A 21,462-nucleotide genomic window follows, 5' to 3' on the forward strand; every position below is an offset into this window, starting at 1 on the left:
TGGGGTCTGGCATTTGATATATCCTGGTCCAATCTCCTTCCAGGTGGAGAATTAGCCTCCTCCTCCACTGGAGGATAAATGCTCTTTAAGAAATAGCTCTGGGGCAGATTCCCTATCCTGCATCACTCTCTTTGCACTGCACAGACCATGCAAAAGAAAGACCATCTGGCCTCAATTTCTTGCTGGGGGTTCACCAGTGCCCATGAGTTATTAGTGGGAGTGGAATTGACAAACCCAACAAGGGGTTGCAGGGAAAGGCACCTTTGACTATCCCCAGCTGGCAGCTGGTTCCTTGGGGATCATTACCAACTGCTGCAGGTTATAACAGCTTCTCTAGGCCCACTATTTCAGTGCCTGCCCCTATTACTCCATATTGTAGTACCCTCAGTTCATAACTAGCCACTAGTGCCCACAGGGACCTCCTCTTTCTAACTGTCCCCCCATTCCCTGCACCCCGTAGTGCTATATAGATACAACAGTCTCCATGTATTCCACCCCTGGAATCCCCCTTAATGACCAAGACCATAACCCCATATATGGCTTCTCCAACACCCCATAATGTTGTCTTTCTGACTGACCACCGCTTAGTACCTCCTTTCTAACCAGCTCTCCCCAGAACTCCTTGCGCAGCTGCCCCTCTGCCCTCACTAATGAATACTTCATTGTCTCCTCTGGGCAAAAAAGGTTCTTGATTGCGCTGTAGTGAGAGGACTGGCTAATGACAAATTAGGATTCAGTTCCTGCAGAACAGGAGAAGTGATTATGGACAGAGGCTCTCAGAGCTGGATTAGTGAAATTCATGGCACCTGCATAGCCTGACTGCTGAAGAATCATTAAGCTGTGAGCTGTATCAAAGAAGGCATTAAATGATACAGCAGCAAAGAACAGCAAAAGGACTCAAGAAAGAGAAGAGAAGGGAGGGATGAGGGAGAGAGGGGTGGAGGAGACAGAGAAATGGAGGGGAAGATATAAATAAGGAAGTGGGGAGAGATATGGAAAAGAATTAGAAGCAGACAGGGAAGGAGGGAGAGGTTAAGGGGGAGAGTGAAATAAAACAGAGGGGAGAAAAGGCAAATGGAAAGAGAAACTGACAGAAGGAGAAAAAGAAGGGGGTAGAAAAGAGAACCATGCAAGGGGGGTGGGGATATAAAGCAGAAAGAAACTGAGTGAAAGGCTCAAACTGAGAGGGACAGGGAAGCGAAATGATTTAATAGGAAAATGCTGAAGGCTGAGAAGTGTGAAGGGACCATTAGCACATTCCTCACTTGGCATGAAGCTGCCAGGGTCTCTCCCCCCCCCATAACAGCTAACCAGAACTGTCCTGAGAGTGGGAAAGGGCATAGAGAGGCTAGGGAACTTGGAAACAAGACACTGACATCTAATAAATGTCACTTTCTTGTCCTGACTGGAAAGTAGGACACTATGCTCGAGTCAGGGAAGGAGTAAGCATCCATGTCCCCCTTGTCCTGAAGTGCTCTAACCACTAGACCCCCTGACTACAATATGGGTGGATCACCTTCCCCTCAAGGGAAGCACAATTAATTGCTTCTGCTGTACATGGCGATCTAAATATAAAACTGCAGCATTAGAGCAGGTGTATGGGAAATAAAACAACCCGCCCATCTGCCAAATTGTTTTTTGTCTGCATGGGTGAAAGGCTCATTGATGAAGCACGAGGCTCCTGTGATGGGACTCCCCGCTCAATGGCAACAATGGGAAATCACAGGTTGCCAGGCTCACAGCAGCTATGTTGTCTTAAAGAGACATTCCAAGCTCCCACCTACACTGCAATTTCCACCATGACAATTATAACAGAGGAGCCCACGGGCAGCAAGATGAACTCAGGGATGAGGCACAGGGCTGGGGCTTGAAAGACAGGGGTTCAAGTCTTGGCTCTGTCAATCATCTGTTTGCATTTCCGTTCCCTGTCTGTACCATGGGGGTATTCCTTCTCTAGGCTTGCTGGGAGAACACATTTATTAATCTTCGCAAGGGACCGGGGCCATATAGATGAAAAGCGGATGTGGTTTGTGTCCTGAATTGTGTCCCTGCTCTGTGCCACAGCTGGGGCAAGGCCCCAGGGAGTGACACTTTTGGGAACAGGCAAAGGAAAGCGAATCCGATCCAAGTTTTACACTGACCCCAGTGCACAGCTGGCTTCACCAGCTCTGTGCTGCCCTCTGAGGACTCCTGGTGTAGGGAGCATTCCAGGCTAGGGGTATGGCGAGAGTGTTCTTTTGCCCAGCAATTCTGTGTGCATGCAGTGCCTCCCCTCTGCCCTTGCACTGGCCTTGGTGCCAGAAGAGGGATAAAACTGATCTGTCTCGAGTAACGCTCGTAGGCATATATCTTGCTCTGGAGACGCATTGGTGTGGTAGGAGCTGGGGACACCTCCTGCAATAAAGCAGCACTGGCAGTGATGGCCACTCAGCCCCACAGAGCGGGAAGAAATTTGCCCACTGGAGAAGAAGCTGAAACCAGCCTCTTGGCAGGTTGGTAAAGGGTAACTGGCTGAGTGAATTTGATCTGGCAATGAAGAGAGAGGCAAGGGGCTTCTGCTGAAGCTAAGTAACAATGACTCCCCAGCTCCAGTGATACCTATCATGCAGCACGAGCCACTAACACATGAGTAAGGAAGAGGAATTGAGAGGCCAAAGGGCTGCATTGACATAGGAACAACGCCAGGGCTACGGGTGAGATTATAGTTTATGTAGTGGGTGTATGCGTATAGGTGGGTTTCATTGCAAGTTGATTGGGTAATTATGGTGTTTTGTAAATACATAAACACACACACTGTACATAGACTTAAATAACCACCATGCACACTCTCATATACAAATAATAGAGAGAAATACACTACACATGATTTAACAGCTACATATGCCTATACCTTAACATCAGGGGCCAGTTTTAGCTGTGGTGTAAGCACAACTCTATTGATTTCCTTATGCCAGGCCTGAATTTGGCCTTCCATGTGCATCATGCACTCAAAGATTCCCTGTGCACATAAATATATGGCCTGATTCTCTTCTCCTTTACACTGGGTTTACATGGAGGTAACTCCATTGACTTAATTAGCGTTACAGTGATGTAAAGCTGGTGGAACAGAATGTGGGATCAGGCCCTTTGTGTCTAATTCTGAGCTCACTTACACTGGTGTAAATCAGGAGTAACTCCACTGAAGTCGGTGGAATTAGATTACTGTCAAACCACTCTAGTGAGTGCAAGAGACTAAGAGGGGCAGGAGGTTGGTTATGTGTGACCAGGCACATTTCAGAAGATGATCTACACGGATATTTGTCTGGGCTGCAAATGGCTCACTGCAATGAAAAGCCCAATTTATAGCTGCCATACACACACAAAAGATAAACAGAAATAAGCCAGAATAGTAAGAGTTGACCTGATAGGAATTAGAGAAATACGACAGTGATCTGATTCTGTAATTGGCATTGTATGGGGAACAGGCCTATGTCCTAGTCGAGCCTCAGTGCTGTTTGGATTGTACAAATGCAGACTACGATTCTTCCCACCCACTTTTTCTCTGAGCATCCCGTCTAAGAGGAGGCTGTGAAGAACAGGAAAGGCGTCTCAGCCAAGATCTGGAAACTAGCAATTTTCCTCTTCCCCAAATCAGCATTATGAAGCGGTGATGGGAAGGGAGCAGATGATGGTACAGTGTTTTCTGTGTCTCAGCAGTACAGAGATGCAAGCAGGACAGGGGAAAAAATACCATCTGCTGATGGCTGCAGATATATAGATAGATAGATAAATAAATAAAATAAGAAGTAAAACCCAGAGCGTGCCTAGGGACAAGCTATAGACATGAAAGAAAGAGGTGCAATGAGAGAGAGATTGGATAGATAGATGTAGAAACAATCAAGAAAGACAGACACCATCTGAAAGCAAATGTCAGAGGAAACCAATATGTTTTGGATGGGTGTCTCTTGCTCCCTCCCCCCCAAAAGATTAGAAGTGGGGGTTAAATTTCCATGTTTTTTTGTTGTCAGATTCAAACAATCCCCTCTGCAATGCTGTGAACACTAAACACATTGTGCTGGCACATTAGAACCAGAAAATGAGACGGACAATAAACTGACTCGTCTAGTGTTTTCTCTTCAAGCCCTGTGAAATGCAAAATACAAACTACATACAAGATGCATGGTGTATGCATTAGCTCTTTACATTTCTGTCAGTTCTGTCTATTTGTGTCACCTGGCTGCAGTTGAGACCAGTGGATGACCCATCACCAGAGATGAAAGGGAGCTCCAGGCAGAGTGGTCTTTTTGAGAGGCCTTTGCTTTTAAATAATTTGCTCCCCTCCCTCTGGTTTAAAAGAGTTCAGATTTGTTGACCTTCTGGACACACTTTCTTTAGGCAAGGCTGAAGGGCAGGTCTGGGGGAAATGTGGGATGGTAGCTATGTGTGCTAGTTAAAATGTGAAATTAAACATTTGATTACACATTTGTGTCAACATTTAATTGAAAAATAAAGGGGGATTTGAATATTTTTGTGAATCAGCCACTTATTTCTCATCAAGTGATAGTTGGATGGCTTGATGCCATAGAGAAGTGAAAGTATGTGCTACTATTTTCATTCTTAAAGACTGTGAAATGTATTCTTAGCTAATGACAATAAGGCTAGAGTCCTATAGATGGTCCTCTGTGTGTATTATTTATTAACTCTAAAGTTTTAAAATAAACTTACATGTGCCCATTCAGTTTTCTAATTTAAATAAATTACTACATGGTTTAATATAGGCTACAAGAATTAAGGAGTCATTTCTTTTTTAAAACTTATGAACCTGATACAGACAATGTACTTTTAAGAAACAGCAGATTAATGCAAATCTTTACACATTTGCTCTTTCTTTCTTTCTTTCTTTCTTTCTTTCTTTCTCCACTACTGACAAAGGTCAGAGTGGTATCATTCCAATTACAAAAATTTCTACCCTCTTTTTCTTAGACACACTTCCTCTTCTTTTTCTTGGAGGGCAGTGAATGGCAATTCTATTTCTCTCTCCTTTAGGTTGCTATTGAATATACAATGTACTTTTCTATTATGCTTTTGTGCACGAGAGAGAGAAAGAGAGAGAGACGTGCTGTTAGTATAACCCTTCCATCCTTTCAAAACCAGTGGCATGAATGATAAGCATCTGTCTCTATGAAATATGTACAATTAGAAAATTAGAATGTTTCCTAGCCCCAATAAAAAGAGCACTGAAATACATACCTCTCTCTCCATATCTGTCTACTGAGCCAGTCCCCCCAACTTAGTACAAATGCGGAATGACACATAAGAGTGGAAATGATAATATGCCTGGTGGTGTTGACTTAAACAAATCAAACACATCAGTCAGTTAAAAATTCAGCTGCCAGCATCCATTTCATCCTCCCTCACCCAGCTTTTTTAGTGCTTGTTGGAGGCTCCCTTTCTGCCTGGCTGGCTTTTTAAAATAGAAGTGAAATGCTAACGACATAATTATATAAAAGCTTTGTATCAGCACAGTTGGCTGCATATTTGCTAGGTATTGTTTTCTGCTTGTGGTGGTGGTGATGATGCATGATTCAAAGATAATATATGAATGTCTATGTTACTTCTGTGTAAGCCAGGTTCGTTTGTAACAACTTAGCCAACTGTCTAGATGGGTCAGTTTGAAAATGTTCTCCAGAAGAAAATAAAAATCCTTTAACCTTGAACTATCCCTGGTGTCCTCATTGGGATTGTCCACCTGCACAAAATGTCCTCTGTGATTAAAGACGCCTTAAGGACCTGGAAGCATTACATTGACTGTATATGGCTAAGTGAAAACTCAAAATGCTCGCTGCCCTATGGATAAAATAGTTACAAGAGCCTCTAGTTAGCCAATTAATTATCTCTCGAAATAGAACAGACAGCTGATCAAGCTGGTGAAAAAAAGCAGTTCAACTACAAATGCTAACTTGGCCCATCCTCTCCCAGAGAGATTTGGAAGACGCCAGGCCTCATTATTTCCAGGGTTTCAAGTGTCGCTCCTCAGTTCCAGACAAGAGCTAGGATAGGGTGAGAAATGTTCATTGAAACCATGGAGACAGAACTCCAAAGATGGTGGGAGACAGCTCTAAATCCTGCCACCTGGAAAGGCTGGGAGGAGTCAGCCATTACTGTAGAATAGCGACAGCTGCTATAGCTGTAACAGGACGCCCATTTCCTTAATAACTCTGAGCATGCCTGTCTCTTTCTTTCATACTCTCATTTGTAGCTCTGTCACCAGGGCCTGAGTCACTCCAGGTCCACAGTTTTGCTCTGCATTGCTCTGAGCTTTGTAAAAGAAAGTGGCACCAAGTGTTCAAAAAACTAAAACAAAACAACCCCCCACAGTGCTTCTCACTGAGGCCATCAGCACGGGCACCTGCTATGGACAAAAGAGGTGGGGGTATAAGTACCTTTCTCTAGGCAGCTGGTGGTTAGGATTGTGCCGGCACCGGACACTGAGGCCAAAGAGTTTGCGGGCAGTGCGTTGGATCTTCTGCCGTTGGGCTTCCATGGAGCTCTGCAGGAGTTTGTATCGGTTCTGAAGATCCCAGTCATTGCCCCAGTGCTGGTGGATGCTCCCAATGGTCAGGAAGTGGTTGTTAGGTAGCCTTTTCATGAAGGATTTAAACTCATCTAGGAACACACAACCAAAGTGACAGGCTTTGAGTGACTTGTGCTATACAGAGGGCACAAGATCTAATACTAGCTATTGAAGCAATAACAACCAAGGTGCAGTACGGCATTAATAACCAGCTGAAGCAAGCTGATGAGCATTAATCCCCCGGTTTGTCATTATTCTCCAGGAAGCCCCCTAATTCTGTGGTTGTCATTGCTATTATAAGGGGGGATTTATAGCCAATGCATGTTATGGGTGAGATATTTTCCATTTATACTTGCAGCAGACATAGATGGAGAATTAATACTCCAGGGCATGGGATCTTAACCTGGGCGGGTCACCAAAGGCACTGTGGGGTTGTACCCACCCTGCCATTGCTAAATGGGAAGGGCTCCCAACAAGGCCTTATTTATATGGGATGAGAGATTCCACTAGAGAAAATGTAGAGATTAGTGCTGTTTAAAAACTTTTCAAGTGAAAAATGTTTCCATTTAAAAATGGCCTTTCTTTCAAATTCAGAAATTTTCATGAACAAATTTGGTTTGTTTGAAATTTTCCATTTTTTGCCCCACCACACCAGAAAATGAAAAATGTCATCACTTTTTTCTGTCTTTCAGTTTATTGTTTTTATGTACGCCCCCTTTCCTTTCTCTCTTTTGGTGGCAAAATCAAAAAAGGGGAGGGGGAAGAGAGAGGGAGAAAAAAAGCAAAAAGCAAAAAATCCGAGAAGCCAACATTTTTTAAACCAAAACTTTTCTATAGAGATTTTCTTGATTTTTTTCAAATAAATGAAAAATTGTTCCTTTTTGGACTGGTGGTATGAAAATTCCTTATAAATGATCATAGAATCATAGAATACCAGGGTTGGAAGGGACCTCAGGAGGTCATCTAGTCCAACCCCCTGCTCAAAGCAGGACCAATCCCCAACTAAATCATCCAAACCTGACCTTAACTATAATCAATATTTTTTTTCCACTGTACGTTTCCTATTGTTCAACCTCTAACTCAAGTCTAGCAGCCTAATAGAGAAAGTCTATGTATTAGCCGAGTAGGTAGTTAGGGAGGGAGGTAGATATTCATCACCATACAATCTGAGCACCTAATAAAATATAATCACGACCACCACACTATAAAGACCATAGGACATCTGGTTTCCTACATCTTTCCCCAAAGGCAGCTGGGAGATTTTCTTTTTTAGTCATCTACATTCCACTCAATTTATAATGTGGCATTCAGTCCCCTTCTCCTCCTCCCCCCAAAATGATTCCCTCCCATTCCCCTGTCCTCTGAAACTATCATCATGTACAATTGCTTCGTGGACCACACTGATTATACCTAGTACCCTTTAGCAATAAAAACTCTGCATTTGCTTCCTGTCCTTACAAATGAATTGTTTAATGATGAAATAGACTGTTTGGAATGTTAGCAGGGCCAATAGAGAATTTTCCATCAAAACTGGGTTTGGATAGAACATTGGGTTTTCTGCGAAACAACATTCTTCATGAAAAGTGTCTGCTTTACATGAAAATATTCCAATTTTTGTCCAAAAAAATGAACATTTGAAAAACAAAATCTTCTAGATATTAGACAAAAAAAAATTAGTTTTTTTCAGTGTGGGCGGGGGGTGTTTAATGAAAGGTCAAAATGTTTTCTGGAAGATAAACCCATTTTCCTAACAACCCTTGCTCTTATCATTCTTAAAACAACAACAACAAAACCACAGAAGCTGGAAAACAGCCCTTTTGCCTGGTTACCTGAATTCTCGAGATCTTTATAAGCTTCCGTCCAGGACTTGCCCATGTTTGCCAGCGTGTACTCCATGATCTGAATGTCGGTGATGGGACAGTTGCATTGTGGGAATTCTTCAGCACACTGGCAGCTGCACTGGCTGTTCCGACACACATACTCCCCCTCTCCGTTGCACATGATGTAACTCAATGCAGACTGGACAAATTTCTCCTGTAAATACTGAGGGAAGATGATCTGGAGACCTGGCGTAGAGACAAGAGCAGGGAATGTGAAAATAAATGCTTCGGGTTGCCTTTCCTTTTTTTAAACCTGTTTCATTAATAGCTTGGGAAGGTGACACAGAGGAATTAAAAGTTGCTATAAGATTTCTTCCCTAGTTATCATAAGCAAGGAATTTGGGGTACAAGATTTATGCCTCAAGCGCCTTGCAACTGCTTAGCTGAGATCTGATTGCATCTGCTGGCCTTAAGGAGGACATGGCATGGGGTATCATCTCAAAAGCCTTGGAAAATACACAACAGTATGTACTGCAAGAAGAGACATAAGGAGGGAGTCCTGTAGGTGAAAATGACATTGTTATACTATTAGGTGCTAGAAAAAGCCTGATAAAAACCTGTAGCCTCACAGAACTGCCTGGGAGGGGCTGCCTCTATACCCCAACCCCAGAGTCCCCTCTATCCTACACTGGGAGGAGGTTGTCTCTATTCAATTCAACCCCAGACTCCACCACAGTATGTTCCACTCTGGTACACAGTGCTGGCCTTTGTACCTTTTACTAGGATGGACCTTTTCAGCCTCATCCACCAAGCGCTAGTTCACCCATAATGAGCGTTATGCCGTTCTGACCTATTTTGTTGGAGACTAAATATCTTTCATGGTGCAGAAATGTCAGACCTAGGCAAGAAAGACAGAATGAAAGAAAGGCTAGAGAGCAGTAGACAGAAAGAATTACCATAGACAAGAAAGAAAAAATACGGGGTCGGGATTTGTACTGGTGGTTAGGGATTTTGGAGCCCACGTCCCACTGAGTAAGTGTCACATTCTTACTAATTACAGGTTTCAGAGTAGCAGCCGTGTTAGTCTGTATTCGCAAAAAGAAAAGGAGTACTTGTGGCACCTTAGAGACTAACAAATTTATTAGAGCATAAGCTTTCGTGAGCTACAGCTCACTTCATCGATGAGCTGTAGCTCACGAAAGCTTATGCTCTAATAAATTTGTTAGTCTCTAAGGTGCCACAAGTACTCCTATTCTTACTAATGGAGACTAGCATAGTTCCACTGACCTCAATGTAGCTTTGACACTTTGCAAATCCTGAGAATCTAGCCCTATATACATACCCGTTTCCGCACACACACACACACGTACACAAGCGTGCATACACACTATAGATATTTTTCTGAGCTCTCCTGTTAAAGCCCAAGTCTGTGGGCTCCCTGCAGACGGCCTGGGGCCCAATAGGATTCACAGCTGTTTCCTTGTACCTGATAAGTTCTGCTTGTCAGACTCTGTCAGTTTCTGCAATGCATGAGGCAGGGGAGAACAATAACTGTGAGTGAAGGAGCCTGGCCTGATCGCCTTTCCTCATAAAAGGCCCAGGGATTTCAGACTGGCAGATAAAGGAGTTTATGGCTTGAACAGCAGTGCTGAACTCCAGTGTAATGAAGGCACACGGGTCAATTACCCATCTGTTTGTGTTTCTATTGCCCTGAATTACAGTATCCATCGCTGACAGCTCATTGGAGTGGAATGAAAATAAGACAATAATTCACAGGATGAAACTGTGGAGAAAGGGCAGGAGGGCTGTGATCCCATTCAGGAGTTCAACCCCCGTCTTTGGGATGAGTCATTTGCACTCTAGGTGATAGAAAGGTGGTCGGGAGCTCCTGAGAACCCACATCAGAGCTTGTTTTAATGGATGCTCTTCCCACCTCTGGTGCAGGACGAAGTAGCTCAGGTACTGGGGAACAACCAAGGCACAGGGGATATCCCAGACGTCTTTTTCTTACCTCCCTTGTGCACAAGACATGGTTTATGCAGAACGCCATGTCCCCTGGCAGTGAGCTGTCCAATTGTCTGACCTAATTCTCAGTCAAGCGCAGAGCAGTGGCAGCTGCCGGGCAGAATAAATATAGTGCTGTCTTTAGCCAGCGGTAATATTTGGCACACATGCATGAGGAAAGAGTTTGGGGCCTGGTTTTCAGAGGCACTGAGCATTTGTAGCCACCATCAATTATCCTGGAAATTATGGGTTCTCCACACCTCTGAAAACCACGTCCTTCATGCCTACTTCTCTGTCTACTTCAAGAATCAGGGTCGGGGGTGGTGGGGTGGTGGCAGGGAGAGCTCCATCAGGCAATGGGAAAAATATAAAAAGAGGGTGTGCCCCTGCATGTCCTACTGATCTCTCCTGGGATAGGTCTCAAGAAGAACTCAGGACTCCTCCTTTTGACTCCAAAAGGGATTGCAGGTGCTCAGCACCTTGCTGGATTTTGCGCTGCACTATCATCTTATCCATCTATAGAAGGAAATTTCCTTTTCAAACCTCAGTACTGGAAGTAGGCGAAGATCTCCAGTTGCCAGGCTCCAAGACTTTACTCCACTTGCCTTGGCAATGGAAAGTGAGCACGGAGCGGCTAAGGACTTTATGATTTTCAAAGCATCTGGAGAAAGATCTTTGAGACCCTGAGGGTTCCTAGATTCACTGAGGGTCTGGGGCAATAGCTAGCCATGAGTTGGACTTATTACCTTCCATGGACTCTAAAGGAATGATATAGCCATGGATTTGACTCAGTGCTTTGTCTACACTCTTCCGGAATGGCCTGTCTTGGCATCTGAGATCCCATGCAAAGCCTAAAATATTGTTATGCTTTTCAGTTCACCAAACTTTCTTTTTTAACCTTAGTTGGACAGCAGCACCAACATTCTTCCCCATCCCAGCTAATGGGGATTGCTTTCCCATGCATAACAGTCCAGCTAACCTGTGGGAAACCACCCTGTACATATGCACACATAGCTAGACACATGGTGCACACTTCTGATTGACACTCATCTCCCTTTCACTTACAGACCACAAATGTACACTCTTACACATCCCCATGCATGTACACAACGTATACTGCATGTATACTGCATGGCCAAACATGCAGAAATACTTTTCAAACAAACACCCTCTCATATACAATACATGCACGCGCCTATAGTTACACACACCCATAGAAATATGTGCACCCTCACAAATGCTCACTAGCAGGTCCTAATGCTCATTTACACTCAGTTTAAGGCCAGGTGCTGGGATCTCTACCACACACAGGTGGTGAAAGGGTTAATGTGGGCTTGACAGGCCAATTAACCCACCCGTTTGCTCCTAGAGGGTAGGCCAGACTTAATTAAAGATGAAGTCTAGCTGGGGAGGAGCTGGGGAGTGGTACAAAGAGAAGCAGTGTGAAGCAGAAGGCAGAGAGTGAAGAATTCTGCAGTCACTTTTGAGGAAGTAGAGAGACCTGAGAAAACAGGGAGGCCCTGCATGGCGAGAAGGAAATCTGAGGGGGGAGGGAAGCTATCTGGAGGACACAGGAATGAAGCAAGCTCCTGTGGCTGACCCTGGCTGGAGGGCTGAGTGACAAGAAGAGAAACCATTGCAGGGCCAGCGCAACCATCGGCAGGGGGTGCTAGATGAGGGGGACCCACACCCAGCAATGAGTGTGTGCTGGATGAGGAAAGCCGCACACCCAGCCATGAGAGGTTCACCCGCAGTTAATTCACCCTTCTACAGGCCCCTTCACAATGTCAGTGTGGTGTAAAGGGCGCTTAGTGAGTACAGGCCTGATTAAAAGTTAGACTAAGACTCAATCTATCAAGGCACTTAAGGCAAATGCAAATGCAAATGCATTTAATGCAAGGCATTTGCATTTAAACATGAGCCATCCTATTGATTTCAATGCAACTACTAATGTGGCTTAAAGATGAGCACATGTTTAAATGGTTGGCTGGCTCAGGGACTCATGCACTCAGACGCATGCATTTCCAAAACGCAGACTTGGACACAAGAAATACAGCTCTGCAGCTTAAAAATTCCACCCATCCTGCAGAAGGTGTTTGCCTTTCTACAGGAACTCCCAGCAATGCACAAAGATTATCCTCCAGGCTAGGAAATCCCCGATAGGGGAGGTTGAATGTTAAGGTTGTAGCAATATAATCACACACACCTACACTCCTATTCACATGCACATGTAAACATGCAGAGGTGCACATACACACTCAGACCAGAGACAGGTATGCACACCTGTGCTTTCTCACCCACCAGGCTTCTGGGAGACTGCACACCTTAGATGGTAACCCATTGGTCAGGATCAATCACAGGATGAATGTCTGACATATAGAAGTGCAAAGGCCCTCTTTAAAATCTGGAGGAAGCAGAGATTTGGTGAAACTGAGGTCAGAGGAGAGAGAGGATATGGGAGCTGGTGTGGGAAGGGACCTGAATTCATTCGGAAAGGGTTCCTGGAGAGGTGTTTTGGCCTTGGCCTGGACATATCTAAAAAGCATATTGCACCAATGCAGGCACCTTCACAGAGCCCCGCAATTAAAGCCGAGTGACAAAAATGTTGATGGAACAGTTTTCTCTTTAAAAATGCAGTTTTGCTGAGATCCAAATGTGTTGTGGGAAATGTGTGGATGGGGACAAAATGTAAATGAATTGTTTTGACTTTCTCGTTTCATTAAGGTGATGCTGAAATGTTTCATTTCAACTTTCTCATTTCAATTCCTTTCATCTTGACTTTTCCCCTATATTAAATATTTGAATAGATATAATACACAAATATAATATAATAGTGTTTCAGGTTACTGTGCTGATGTTATCAAAAGGAAACATGGTTCCCATATTGAAGTGAAAAGATTTGACGCTATCAAAGAAAAGCATTTTGATATTTCCAAAATGAATGGTCTGGGGAACTTTTTGTTTTGCTGGAAATTTAGAAATTCTGGATCTGTTTCGGAATGAAAACCAATTTTGAAATATCAGAATTTCCCACAGAATGGAAATTCCATTTTCTGGCCAGTTCTGCTTGCAATCTCCAGCATTGCCACACAGAGCCAAACATCTCCAAGAGCCAATTCCTTTCCAATCGGCAACAGAATCAGCCGGTGCTCAACCCCTTACAGCCTGCAAGAAAGCTGGGCAAGAATGCATAGAGCCCGCCAAAGAGATAAGAATGCGGACACACATGAATGCATACATGCTGACACCCATCCACACACATGCTCTTTTGTCAGTGAATGTTACTACTCAGTCCAGGTAGGATCAGGCCTAGACTCACACACTCTGATGTTTGAGGACATTTAGATCCAGTTCTAAAGCTTGCAGCCGACCCTTATATCTTGTAAAGGGCCTAACCAAAGCCTTCCTATGACCTTTGAGGCATGTTGGCTCTGGATCTGAACATTACATCTTGGGCCTATGACTACCAGGGGCTCGGGCACTTCCTTGAGAATGAGATGTTCTCACGCGGAGGCTTCAGTCAAGGTCTGGCTGCAGCCAACTGGTTGGGAATCAGAAATCCTCCCTGTCATGAAGACATTGTTCTTTTATTGAACTGGCCTCCAAACAGAGCGACATGAAGGCAGGAACACAGATTTCTGTCAGCAGCTCATGCTTGGCTGCTAATCAGATTAGAGTAGACTAAGTCACGATTCATTACCTGCAGCCCTGTGACTAATTCTTAGTGAGCTCTCACAAAGCAGCTGGAGAGCAGAGAAAAGAACCTAAATAATTATTCAGCAAACCGCCCTCCAGATTGGGTGGATAACATTAAAGTGTAGCTTTAAAGGTCACTTTGCTTTGTTAAAAAAAGACCATTCCTCCCTGCCCCTGAGCCTTTCCCTTAGTTCTGGGTTGGCCGGTGTTGGGTTTGCCCTGTGTTGTAGCACGTAAACCATGTGTGCTGGTTAGCTTGTTATTCTCACGATAAGTTTTCTCTGCGCCAGTTCACACAGCTGAGATGCATCCCAGGAGCGAGCACTTGTTCGTCCTTCCATTGCAATCAGTACCTTCCTTCTTCCCTGTCTGGACTCTCAACCTTTCCTCTTCTCTTTCTGTCAGCCTTCTCCTGTCCTCTCCTTCCCAACCATTACCCTCTTCTCTCTTTTGTTCCCCTTCCCTCTGTTCCTCCCTTTCCATTTGGATCATCACAATCTCCCCCAACCATCTCCCCCTTTTCCTCCCTTCCCCCATCTCTCTCTCTAGGGATTATGGGAGTTTCTGAGTGAGACTGTGTTCAGTATTCATAGATTCTAAGGCCAGAAGGGATCACTGTGATCATCTAGTGTGACCTCCTGCATAACACAGGCCAGAGAACTTCCCCCAAATAAGTCCTAGGGCAGATCTGTTAGAATCTGAATTTAAAAATTGTAAGTGATGGAGAATCTACCATGACCTTTGGTAAATTGTTTCAATGATTAATTACTCTCACCATTAAAAATGTACATTTTAGTCCCAGTCTGAATTTGTCTAGCTTCCACTTCCAGCCATTGGATCACGCTGTACCTTTCTCTGCTAGATTGAATAAATATTTTTCCCAAGTAGGTAGTTATAGACTGTAATCAAGTCACCCCTTAACATTCTCTTTGTTAAGCTAAATAGGTTGAGCTCCTTGAGTCTATCATTATAAGGCCCGTTTTCTAATCCTTTAATAATTCTTTTGGCTCTTCAACCCTCTCCAATTTATCAACACCCTTCTTGAATTGTGGCACCAGAACTGGACACAGTATTCCAGCAGTGGTCACACCAATGCCGAATGCAGAGGTAAAATAACCTCTCTACTCCTATGCAAGATTCCCGTTTATACATCCCAGGATTTCATTAGCTCTGTTGGCCACAGCATCACACTGAGAGCTCATGTTCAGCTGATTATCCACCTTGACCCCCAAATCTTTCTTTTCAGAGTCACTGCTTCACCAGATAGAGTCCCCCATTCTGTAAGCATGGCCTACATTCTTTGTTCCTAGATGTATACATTTACATTTAGCCATATATAAATGAACATTGCTTGCATCCAGTTTACCAAGTGATCCATATCTCTTTGTGTCAGTGACTTGTCCTCTTCATTATTTACCATTCCCCCAATTTTTGTGTCATCTGAAAGCTTTATGAGTGATGATTTTATGGTCTCTTCCAGGTCATTGGTAAAAATGTGAAATAGCGTAGGACCAAGAACCAATCCCTGCAGGAACTCACTGGAAACAGAGCCACTCAATTATGATTGCCTGTTTACAGTTGCATTTTGAGACCTATCAGTTAGCCAGTTTTTGATCCATTTAATGTGCACCATATTAATTTTATATTTCTCTAATTCTTTAATCAAAATGTCATGCAGTACCAAGTCAAGCACCTTACAAAAGCCTAAGTATATTATATCAACACTATTACCTTTATCAACCAAATATGTAATCTCATCAAACAAATATATCAAGTTAATTTGACAGGATCTATTTTCCATTAGCCCATGTTGATTTGCATTAATTACATTGCCCTCCTTTTAATTCTTTACAAATTGAGTCCCATATCAGCCACTCCATTATCTTTCCGGAGATTGATATCAGGCCGACAGGCCTATAATTACCTGGGTCATCCTGTTTACCTTTTAAAAAATTGGCACAACATATCTTTCTTCCAGTCTTCTGGAACTTACCCAGTACTCCAAGATGTATTAAAAATCAACATTATCAGTTCAAAGAGTTCTTCAGCCAGCTCTTTTAAAACTCTTGAATCCAAGTTCTCTGGACCTGGGTATGTCTACACTATCCGCTGGATTGGCAGGCAGCAATCGATCCAGCGGGGATCGATTTATCGCGTCTAGTCTAGACGCGATAAATCGACCCCTGAGCGCTCTCCCATCAACTCCTGTACTCCACCGCTGCGAGAGGTGCAGGCAGAGTCTATGGGGGAGCGGCAGCAGCCAACTCACCATGGTGAAGACACCATGGTAAGTCGACCTAAGTACGTCGACTTCAGCTACATTATTGACGTAGCTGAAGTTGCGTAACAGAGATCTATCCCTCCCACAATGTAGACCAGGGCCCACTTTAATAGCTTCTGTTTAACCTCCTCTCGAGCTACTAGTGGAATGGAAAGCATGTTGTCATCCCCATATGATGAGACTACATCAGCTGGTTTTCCCCAAATACAGAATAGAAATATTTATTGATCACTTCTGATTTTTCTGCATTATTACTGATAATTCTACCATCTACATCTAGTAATGGACCAACTGCATTGTTAGGGTTCATTTTGTTCCTAATACTTTTTTTAAATGCTTTTTTACTGAAAGTGTGCAGAGACTGTTCAGGGCGACACTACATAGCACGCATCTTTCCAGGTGCCCCCCACTTCCATTGTTTTTCTCTGCTCTTTGGCTTTCTCTTTTTAGCTTCAATGGTGCTGCTCAACCTTGGCTTTCTGAATAGGAGTGACTACTGGGATGGTCAGAAAGGGTGAAGTTTTCGGAATTTCTCAGCCAGACAAACTCCTACCATCCCCATTCTTTTTTGCCAGAGACTGATTCAGATCCTAATAATCATGGGGACCGACTGAAGAAGTGGGAAGGGGAAACTTTCTTTCTATTCCTTCCCCCTTCCCTCTCACACACTGTGTTCTCCTTCTCTCTTTCCCTTTGATTTTTATTCTCTCTCTCTCTCTCTTACTCTTTCTTCATTCACTCTCTCCCCACTCCCATTGAGTCAGCTCCATGAAAGCAATGGTTAAGTTCCCATTTCCAAATTCTCTTTCACTGACATTCTGTTTCTGTCTTTATTTCCCCTGGTTGCATTGTCCCTTCAAACCCCACTTGGAAGCTCTCCTCCCATCATAGCTATCCCTAACTCTGATCAAGTGAAAAGCAAAAATCAGAATTTCTGACATACAGGAAATTATGGTATTCCTTTTTCTTTCGGCCCACATACGAACAAACATTTGAAATGTTAATTTTTATCGAATATAAAGTTCCCAATAACTATGAATAGGAAATGTCAAAATGAGATATTTCTTTCTATTTTCTACTGGGAAAATTAAAAAATGTCAACAGCAAGATTTTGTGGAAACCTCATTTTCCATAAAAAAAAATATGAACAACAACAAAACGCTTTGACGGAAAATTCTTGGCCAGCTCTAATAGCAATGCAAGACTTCCCTCTTTCCCTTCCCTTGGTTGGTCATACATATCCTAATCAATCATAATTTATTGTACAGCAGAGGTATTTGCTAAAGGTATACATATCTGAAGATTGGCCACATTATCGTGAAATCAGAGTAATAGGTCAAATCTAAGAACTTACTATAAATCTAGAGAAAATTACTTACAGAAATCTAGGATAACCCCTTCCCTGGTATTTTCAAAAGGGCCAGAGGACAATATGCACCCATTGGTTTTCAGCCAATGTCTTTGAAAATCCCACCCTTAATAATTAATAACCTTGGATGACTTTAAGCCTTATTGTTCATTGGGGCCTGATCCCAGGTTCTTTGAAGTCAATGGGAGCCTTTCCATTCATCCAGTCTTTGGATTAGGTCCTTAGATCTATCTATCTATCTATCTATCTATCTATCTATCTATCTATCTATCTATCTATCTATCTATCTATCTATCTATCTATCTATCTATGGGTTTTGATTAGTGATCATCCCTATAGTATATATAAGAAGCCCCACATTATATATTACTATCTATATAAATTATGGGAAGGTACATTTCAGTGCTCACCAATACATTTAAAGCAACATGGCTATTATTTTTAAAGAAAACATTTTTTAAAAAAATTCACAATATAATTCAGTAAATGAAGCCCAATTTCTGTGAAACATCCTATGTTTCACTAAAATTAAAACAACGCTTGCCAATTTATACTGAAAACCAAAAACATAATATAGCCTGTTCTTCTGAAAAATTTAAATTTAAATCTATATAAAAATTGGACAAAGTGAATTGTTAAAATTCATATTTCCTATTTTGTTAAACATTGAGTATAATCACAACAGATTTCATGCACAATACATTTTCTGCTCCATTGAAGTAAATGGAAAGACTCCTGTTGACTTCAGTGGAACCAGGACTGGTCATTTAATTAATTAATGTACTTGGCCCATGACCTCTAGCTCCAAAATACAGGTGTCTATCACTTGAACTAAAGGATTAGGTATACTAGATAGTAACTGTGGCTGACTCACACACCTCTGATCAGCCACCAGAGAGGGAGAAAGGGACATTTGGCCAGTATGTTACTTAAATATCATTGGATATGTTGGTATTTCTTTACATTGATGTATATACAACAATAAAAAAGCATTGTGCCCATTTATTCTCTGGTGCCTTTGGCTTTGTTTTAGAACACAGTCAATATGAATAACAAACCCAGCAGCATAGATTCACCTTTGTAGTCAAGACACTAACCAAAAAATTCATCTCAGTAGGCATAATATTCTATCCTCATTCAGTCCTCTCACCTTTCCCAAGCCCCCTTCCTCCCCACCACCAAAAAAAAGTAGTTGAGCCTCACAGCTTGTTCTGAATGCCAACAGATTCAGACTACTTCAGACAAGTGGAGAGAGTTGCGAGGTCAAGTTTATATAGGTTAAAACCTTAAAATCTGTCTGGAAACCAATAGGCAGCCAATACAAATCTTAGAGCACAGGTGTAATGATATAGGGACCAAACCAAAGACCAGCGAAGTCAGCAGAAAAACTCCCATTGACTTCAGTGAGCATTGAGTCAGGTCCATAGCCCTGCTATAAATCTCTCTCTCTTTCTCTCTCTTTCTTTTAGTCCTTCTCTCTTTCTCCTTCTGCCTGTTTCAAACATTGTTACTGTTTACTATTCAAACTGCAGTAGCATGCAGAGGACTCAGGGCCAAAATAGCAAAGGCCTTTAGGCACCTAAAGATGCATCTAGGCACCTAATAGGATTTACCAAAGCACCTGAGCAGGTTAGGTGCCTAACTCCCATTGGAAGCCAATGGGATTCAGGCACTTACATTATTTAGGCACTTTTGGAAATTCCACTATGTTCCTAGATACATCTTTAGGCACCTGAATGCCTTTGCAGTTCTGGCCCTCAGTCAGGATCTGGGTCCCATTGTGCTAGGCACTGTATATATACATAGGAAGACACTGTCCCTGCTTGAAGGTGCTTACAGTCTAACTGAAGACAAGGCAAGTGACTGTAACAAACACTAGGAGAGGAAGAAGAAGGAGGAGGAGAGTATGAGCTTTAATTTTCTCTTCTCATTGCTCCCTCCGCCCCTCACATTCACTTTTTCTTCTGTTTCCTACCTTGCAGGTGGAGTTTGCTCTCAGTGCTTTGCAGAAGGACAGAACTCACAGAGTCCAGATTGTCGTAGCTGTTACAGCCCAGGGGGCCAGTCCGAGTTTCTGTTACCTAGAGCAGGATGCCAAAAAAAGGAAAAATGTCATTTGTTTGCAGCATTTCCACGACGTCCAACCCCTGACATCTCCACTGACTGACGGACACCCTCACCTACCCCACCCTCACCAAGATACAACCTACATGATGTGGGTGAAAGCTAAATATCCCCAGTGGACAGACAGGGCCAGGTTAGAAATACAAACTTGAAAAAAGAGCCACCTCCCAGACTCTGTCCAGGTGCAAACTGTCCCTTGTTTTATGTTATTGCATCTGAATCTGAGCCTGGTGAAGGGAGGCCTGCAGGTTGATCCATGGGGGATCTCTGTTGTCTTAGACCAAAAGCCAGGAGAGGAGTTATCCCATTTTCTCTCCATGGCTATCTAGAGCACATGGATTGAGAACCAGATATGGTGGGTGATGTCCTGCCCCTCACCACACAAGCACATACTACGGATAGATGGAAAGACAGAAAATCCTCCTGCTGCTTGTAGCATAGCTGTTGTTATTATTGGTATCTATCTGCAGAGGAGACCTGTCCTTCTGAATTCACAAAGAGTGGTTATCTACTGTCAGGGCTTCAATATCTCAATCCAGTTTCCCATCTTTGAGGGAATAGGCTGGGCCAGGAGACACCACAGAACAATAACACGAGCCAGAGCCTTTCAGCAGTGGCTAAGAGTGATGGCTTCATCCCGCCTGCCATCCCTGCAGCACGTTCCCTGACAATAGAATCCCTCCCCAGTGGAGGCTGAGTGATTTCAAAGGAGGAGGCTGTTGTTTGTGGATCCATTTTCTGTTCCTTTGTATTCTCCTCCCAGTAGCTTCCCCCACTCTCCCTCCAGCTCTCTATCTCTGTCCATTTCATTCTAGAAGCCTTTGTAAATCCTCATTGTAGGCTTTTCTCATTCCCTTGTAGTCAATTCACCTGAGAGCTGTTCAATAGAGACTGTACTAATACCTGCTGCGGAAGACATACAAGGGTGGCGTGACGCTGTCTAATATTCCTGCCACTGCAGAACTGCTTGCCCATTTCCATTGTCGTTGCTGACCTGCCATGGCCATGCCCTCCCCAATATCACTGCTACACTGCAAGGACCATGATCTCCTTAACATCAATGCCACACTGAGTGTCCCCTTCCCAAAATCGCCTTCATGCCGGAATGATCTGTGCCTACACAAAATGAGGGACACAAAATAATTACTTTTCCCATCTAACATCAGTAGCACAGTGCAATAACTTGCCTTTTCTTGTGAAGAATGCCACATTGCAATTGTTGGTGCCTACCCAGCAATTAAACCAATTATATCATATTAAAGACCAAGCCCTGACTAGCATCACTCTTGCATTGGGATGGTTGTCATTCCCCGCTCCATTTCTCTCCCTGGAATCTCCATAGCAGCAGAAGCAATACCTTGATTGCTCCGGTAGAGATCTGGATCTCATGGAGTCTCCTCATGGTGCCATCACGGTCTACAAAGTAGGAGGAAGCAAGCTGGTGCAGTGCCTCAACGCTTTGGGTAGCATTTCCTGACTTCCTGTCAAGTCGGCTTTTGTCCATGTACATGGTCAAGGCCTCCTCCCCTGCAGTGAAAGAAAACAGATTGCTACATTGGAAGGTTTGCTGCTACCCCACAGGGCAGTGTGCAGAGGTACCTATGATATCACATGC

General features: G+C 43.3%; 1 protein-coding gene across 1 annotated transcript in view; it reads right to left on the reverse strand.

The window, feature by feature from the left end:
* BRINP1 (BMP/retinoic acid inducible neural specific 1) overlaps window positions 1-21,462 on the reverse strand; it is a 94,702-nt gene that overhangs the window by 1,764 nt on the left and 71,476 nt on the right. Inside the window, exons 4-7 of the mRNA XM_038375178.2 lie at window positions 21,205-21,374; window positions 19,699-19,804; window positions 8,383-8,619; window positions 6,423-6,645 (exon numbers count right to left, since the gene is read on the reverse strand). Of these exons, the coding sequence (XP_038231106.1) occupies window positions 6,423-6,645; window positions 8,383-8,619; window positions 19,699-19,804; window positions 21,205-21,374 (736 nt within the window). The remainder of the gene's footprint in view (window positions 1-6,422; window positions 6,646-8,382; window positions 8,620-19,698; window positions 19,805-21,204; window positions 21,375-21,462) is intronic.

This window comes from Dermochelys coriacea, chromosome 16 (genome assembly GCF_009764565.3).
Source record: "Dermochelys coriacea isolate rDerCor1 chromosome 16, rDerCor1.pri.v4, whole genome shotgun sequence".
Lineage (NCBI taxonomy): Eukaryota > Metazoa > Chordata > Testudines > Dermochelyidae > Dermochelys > Dermochelys coriacea.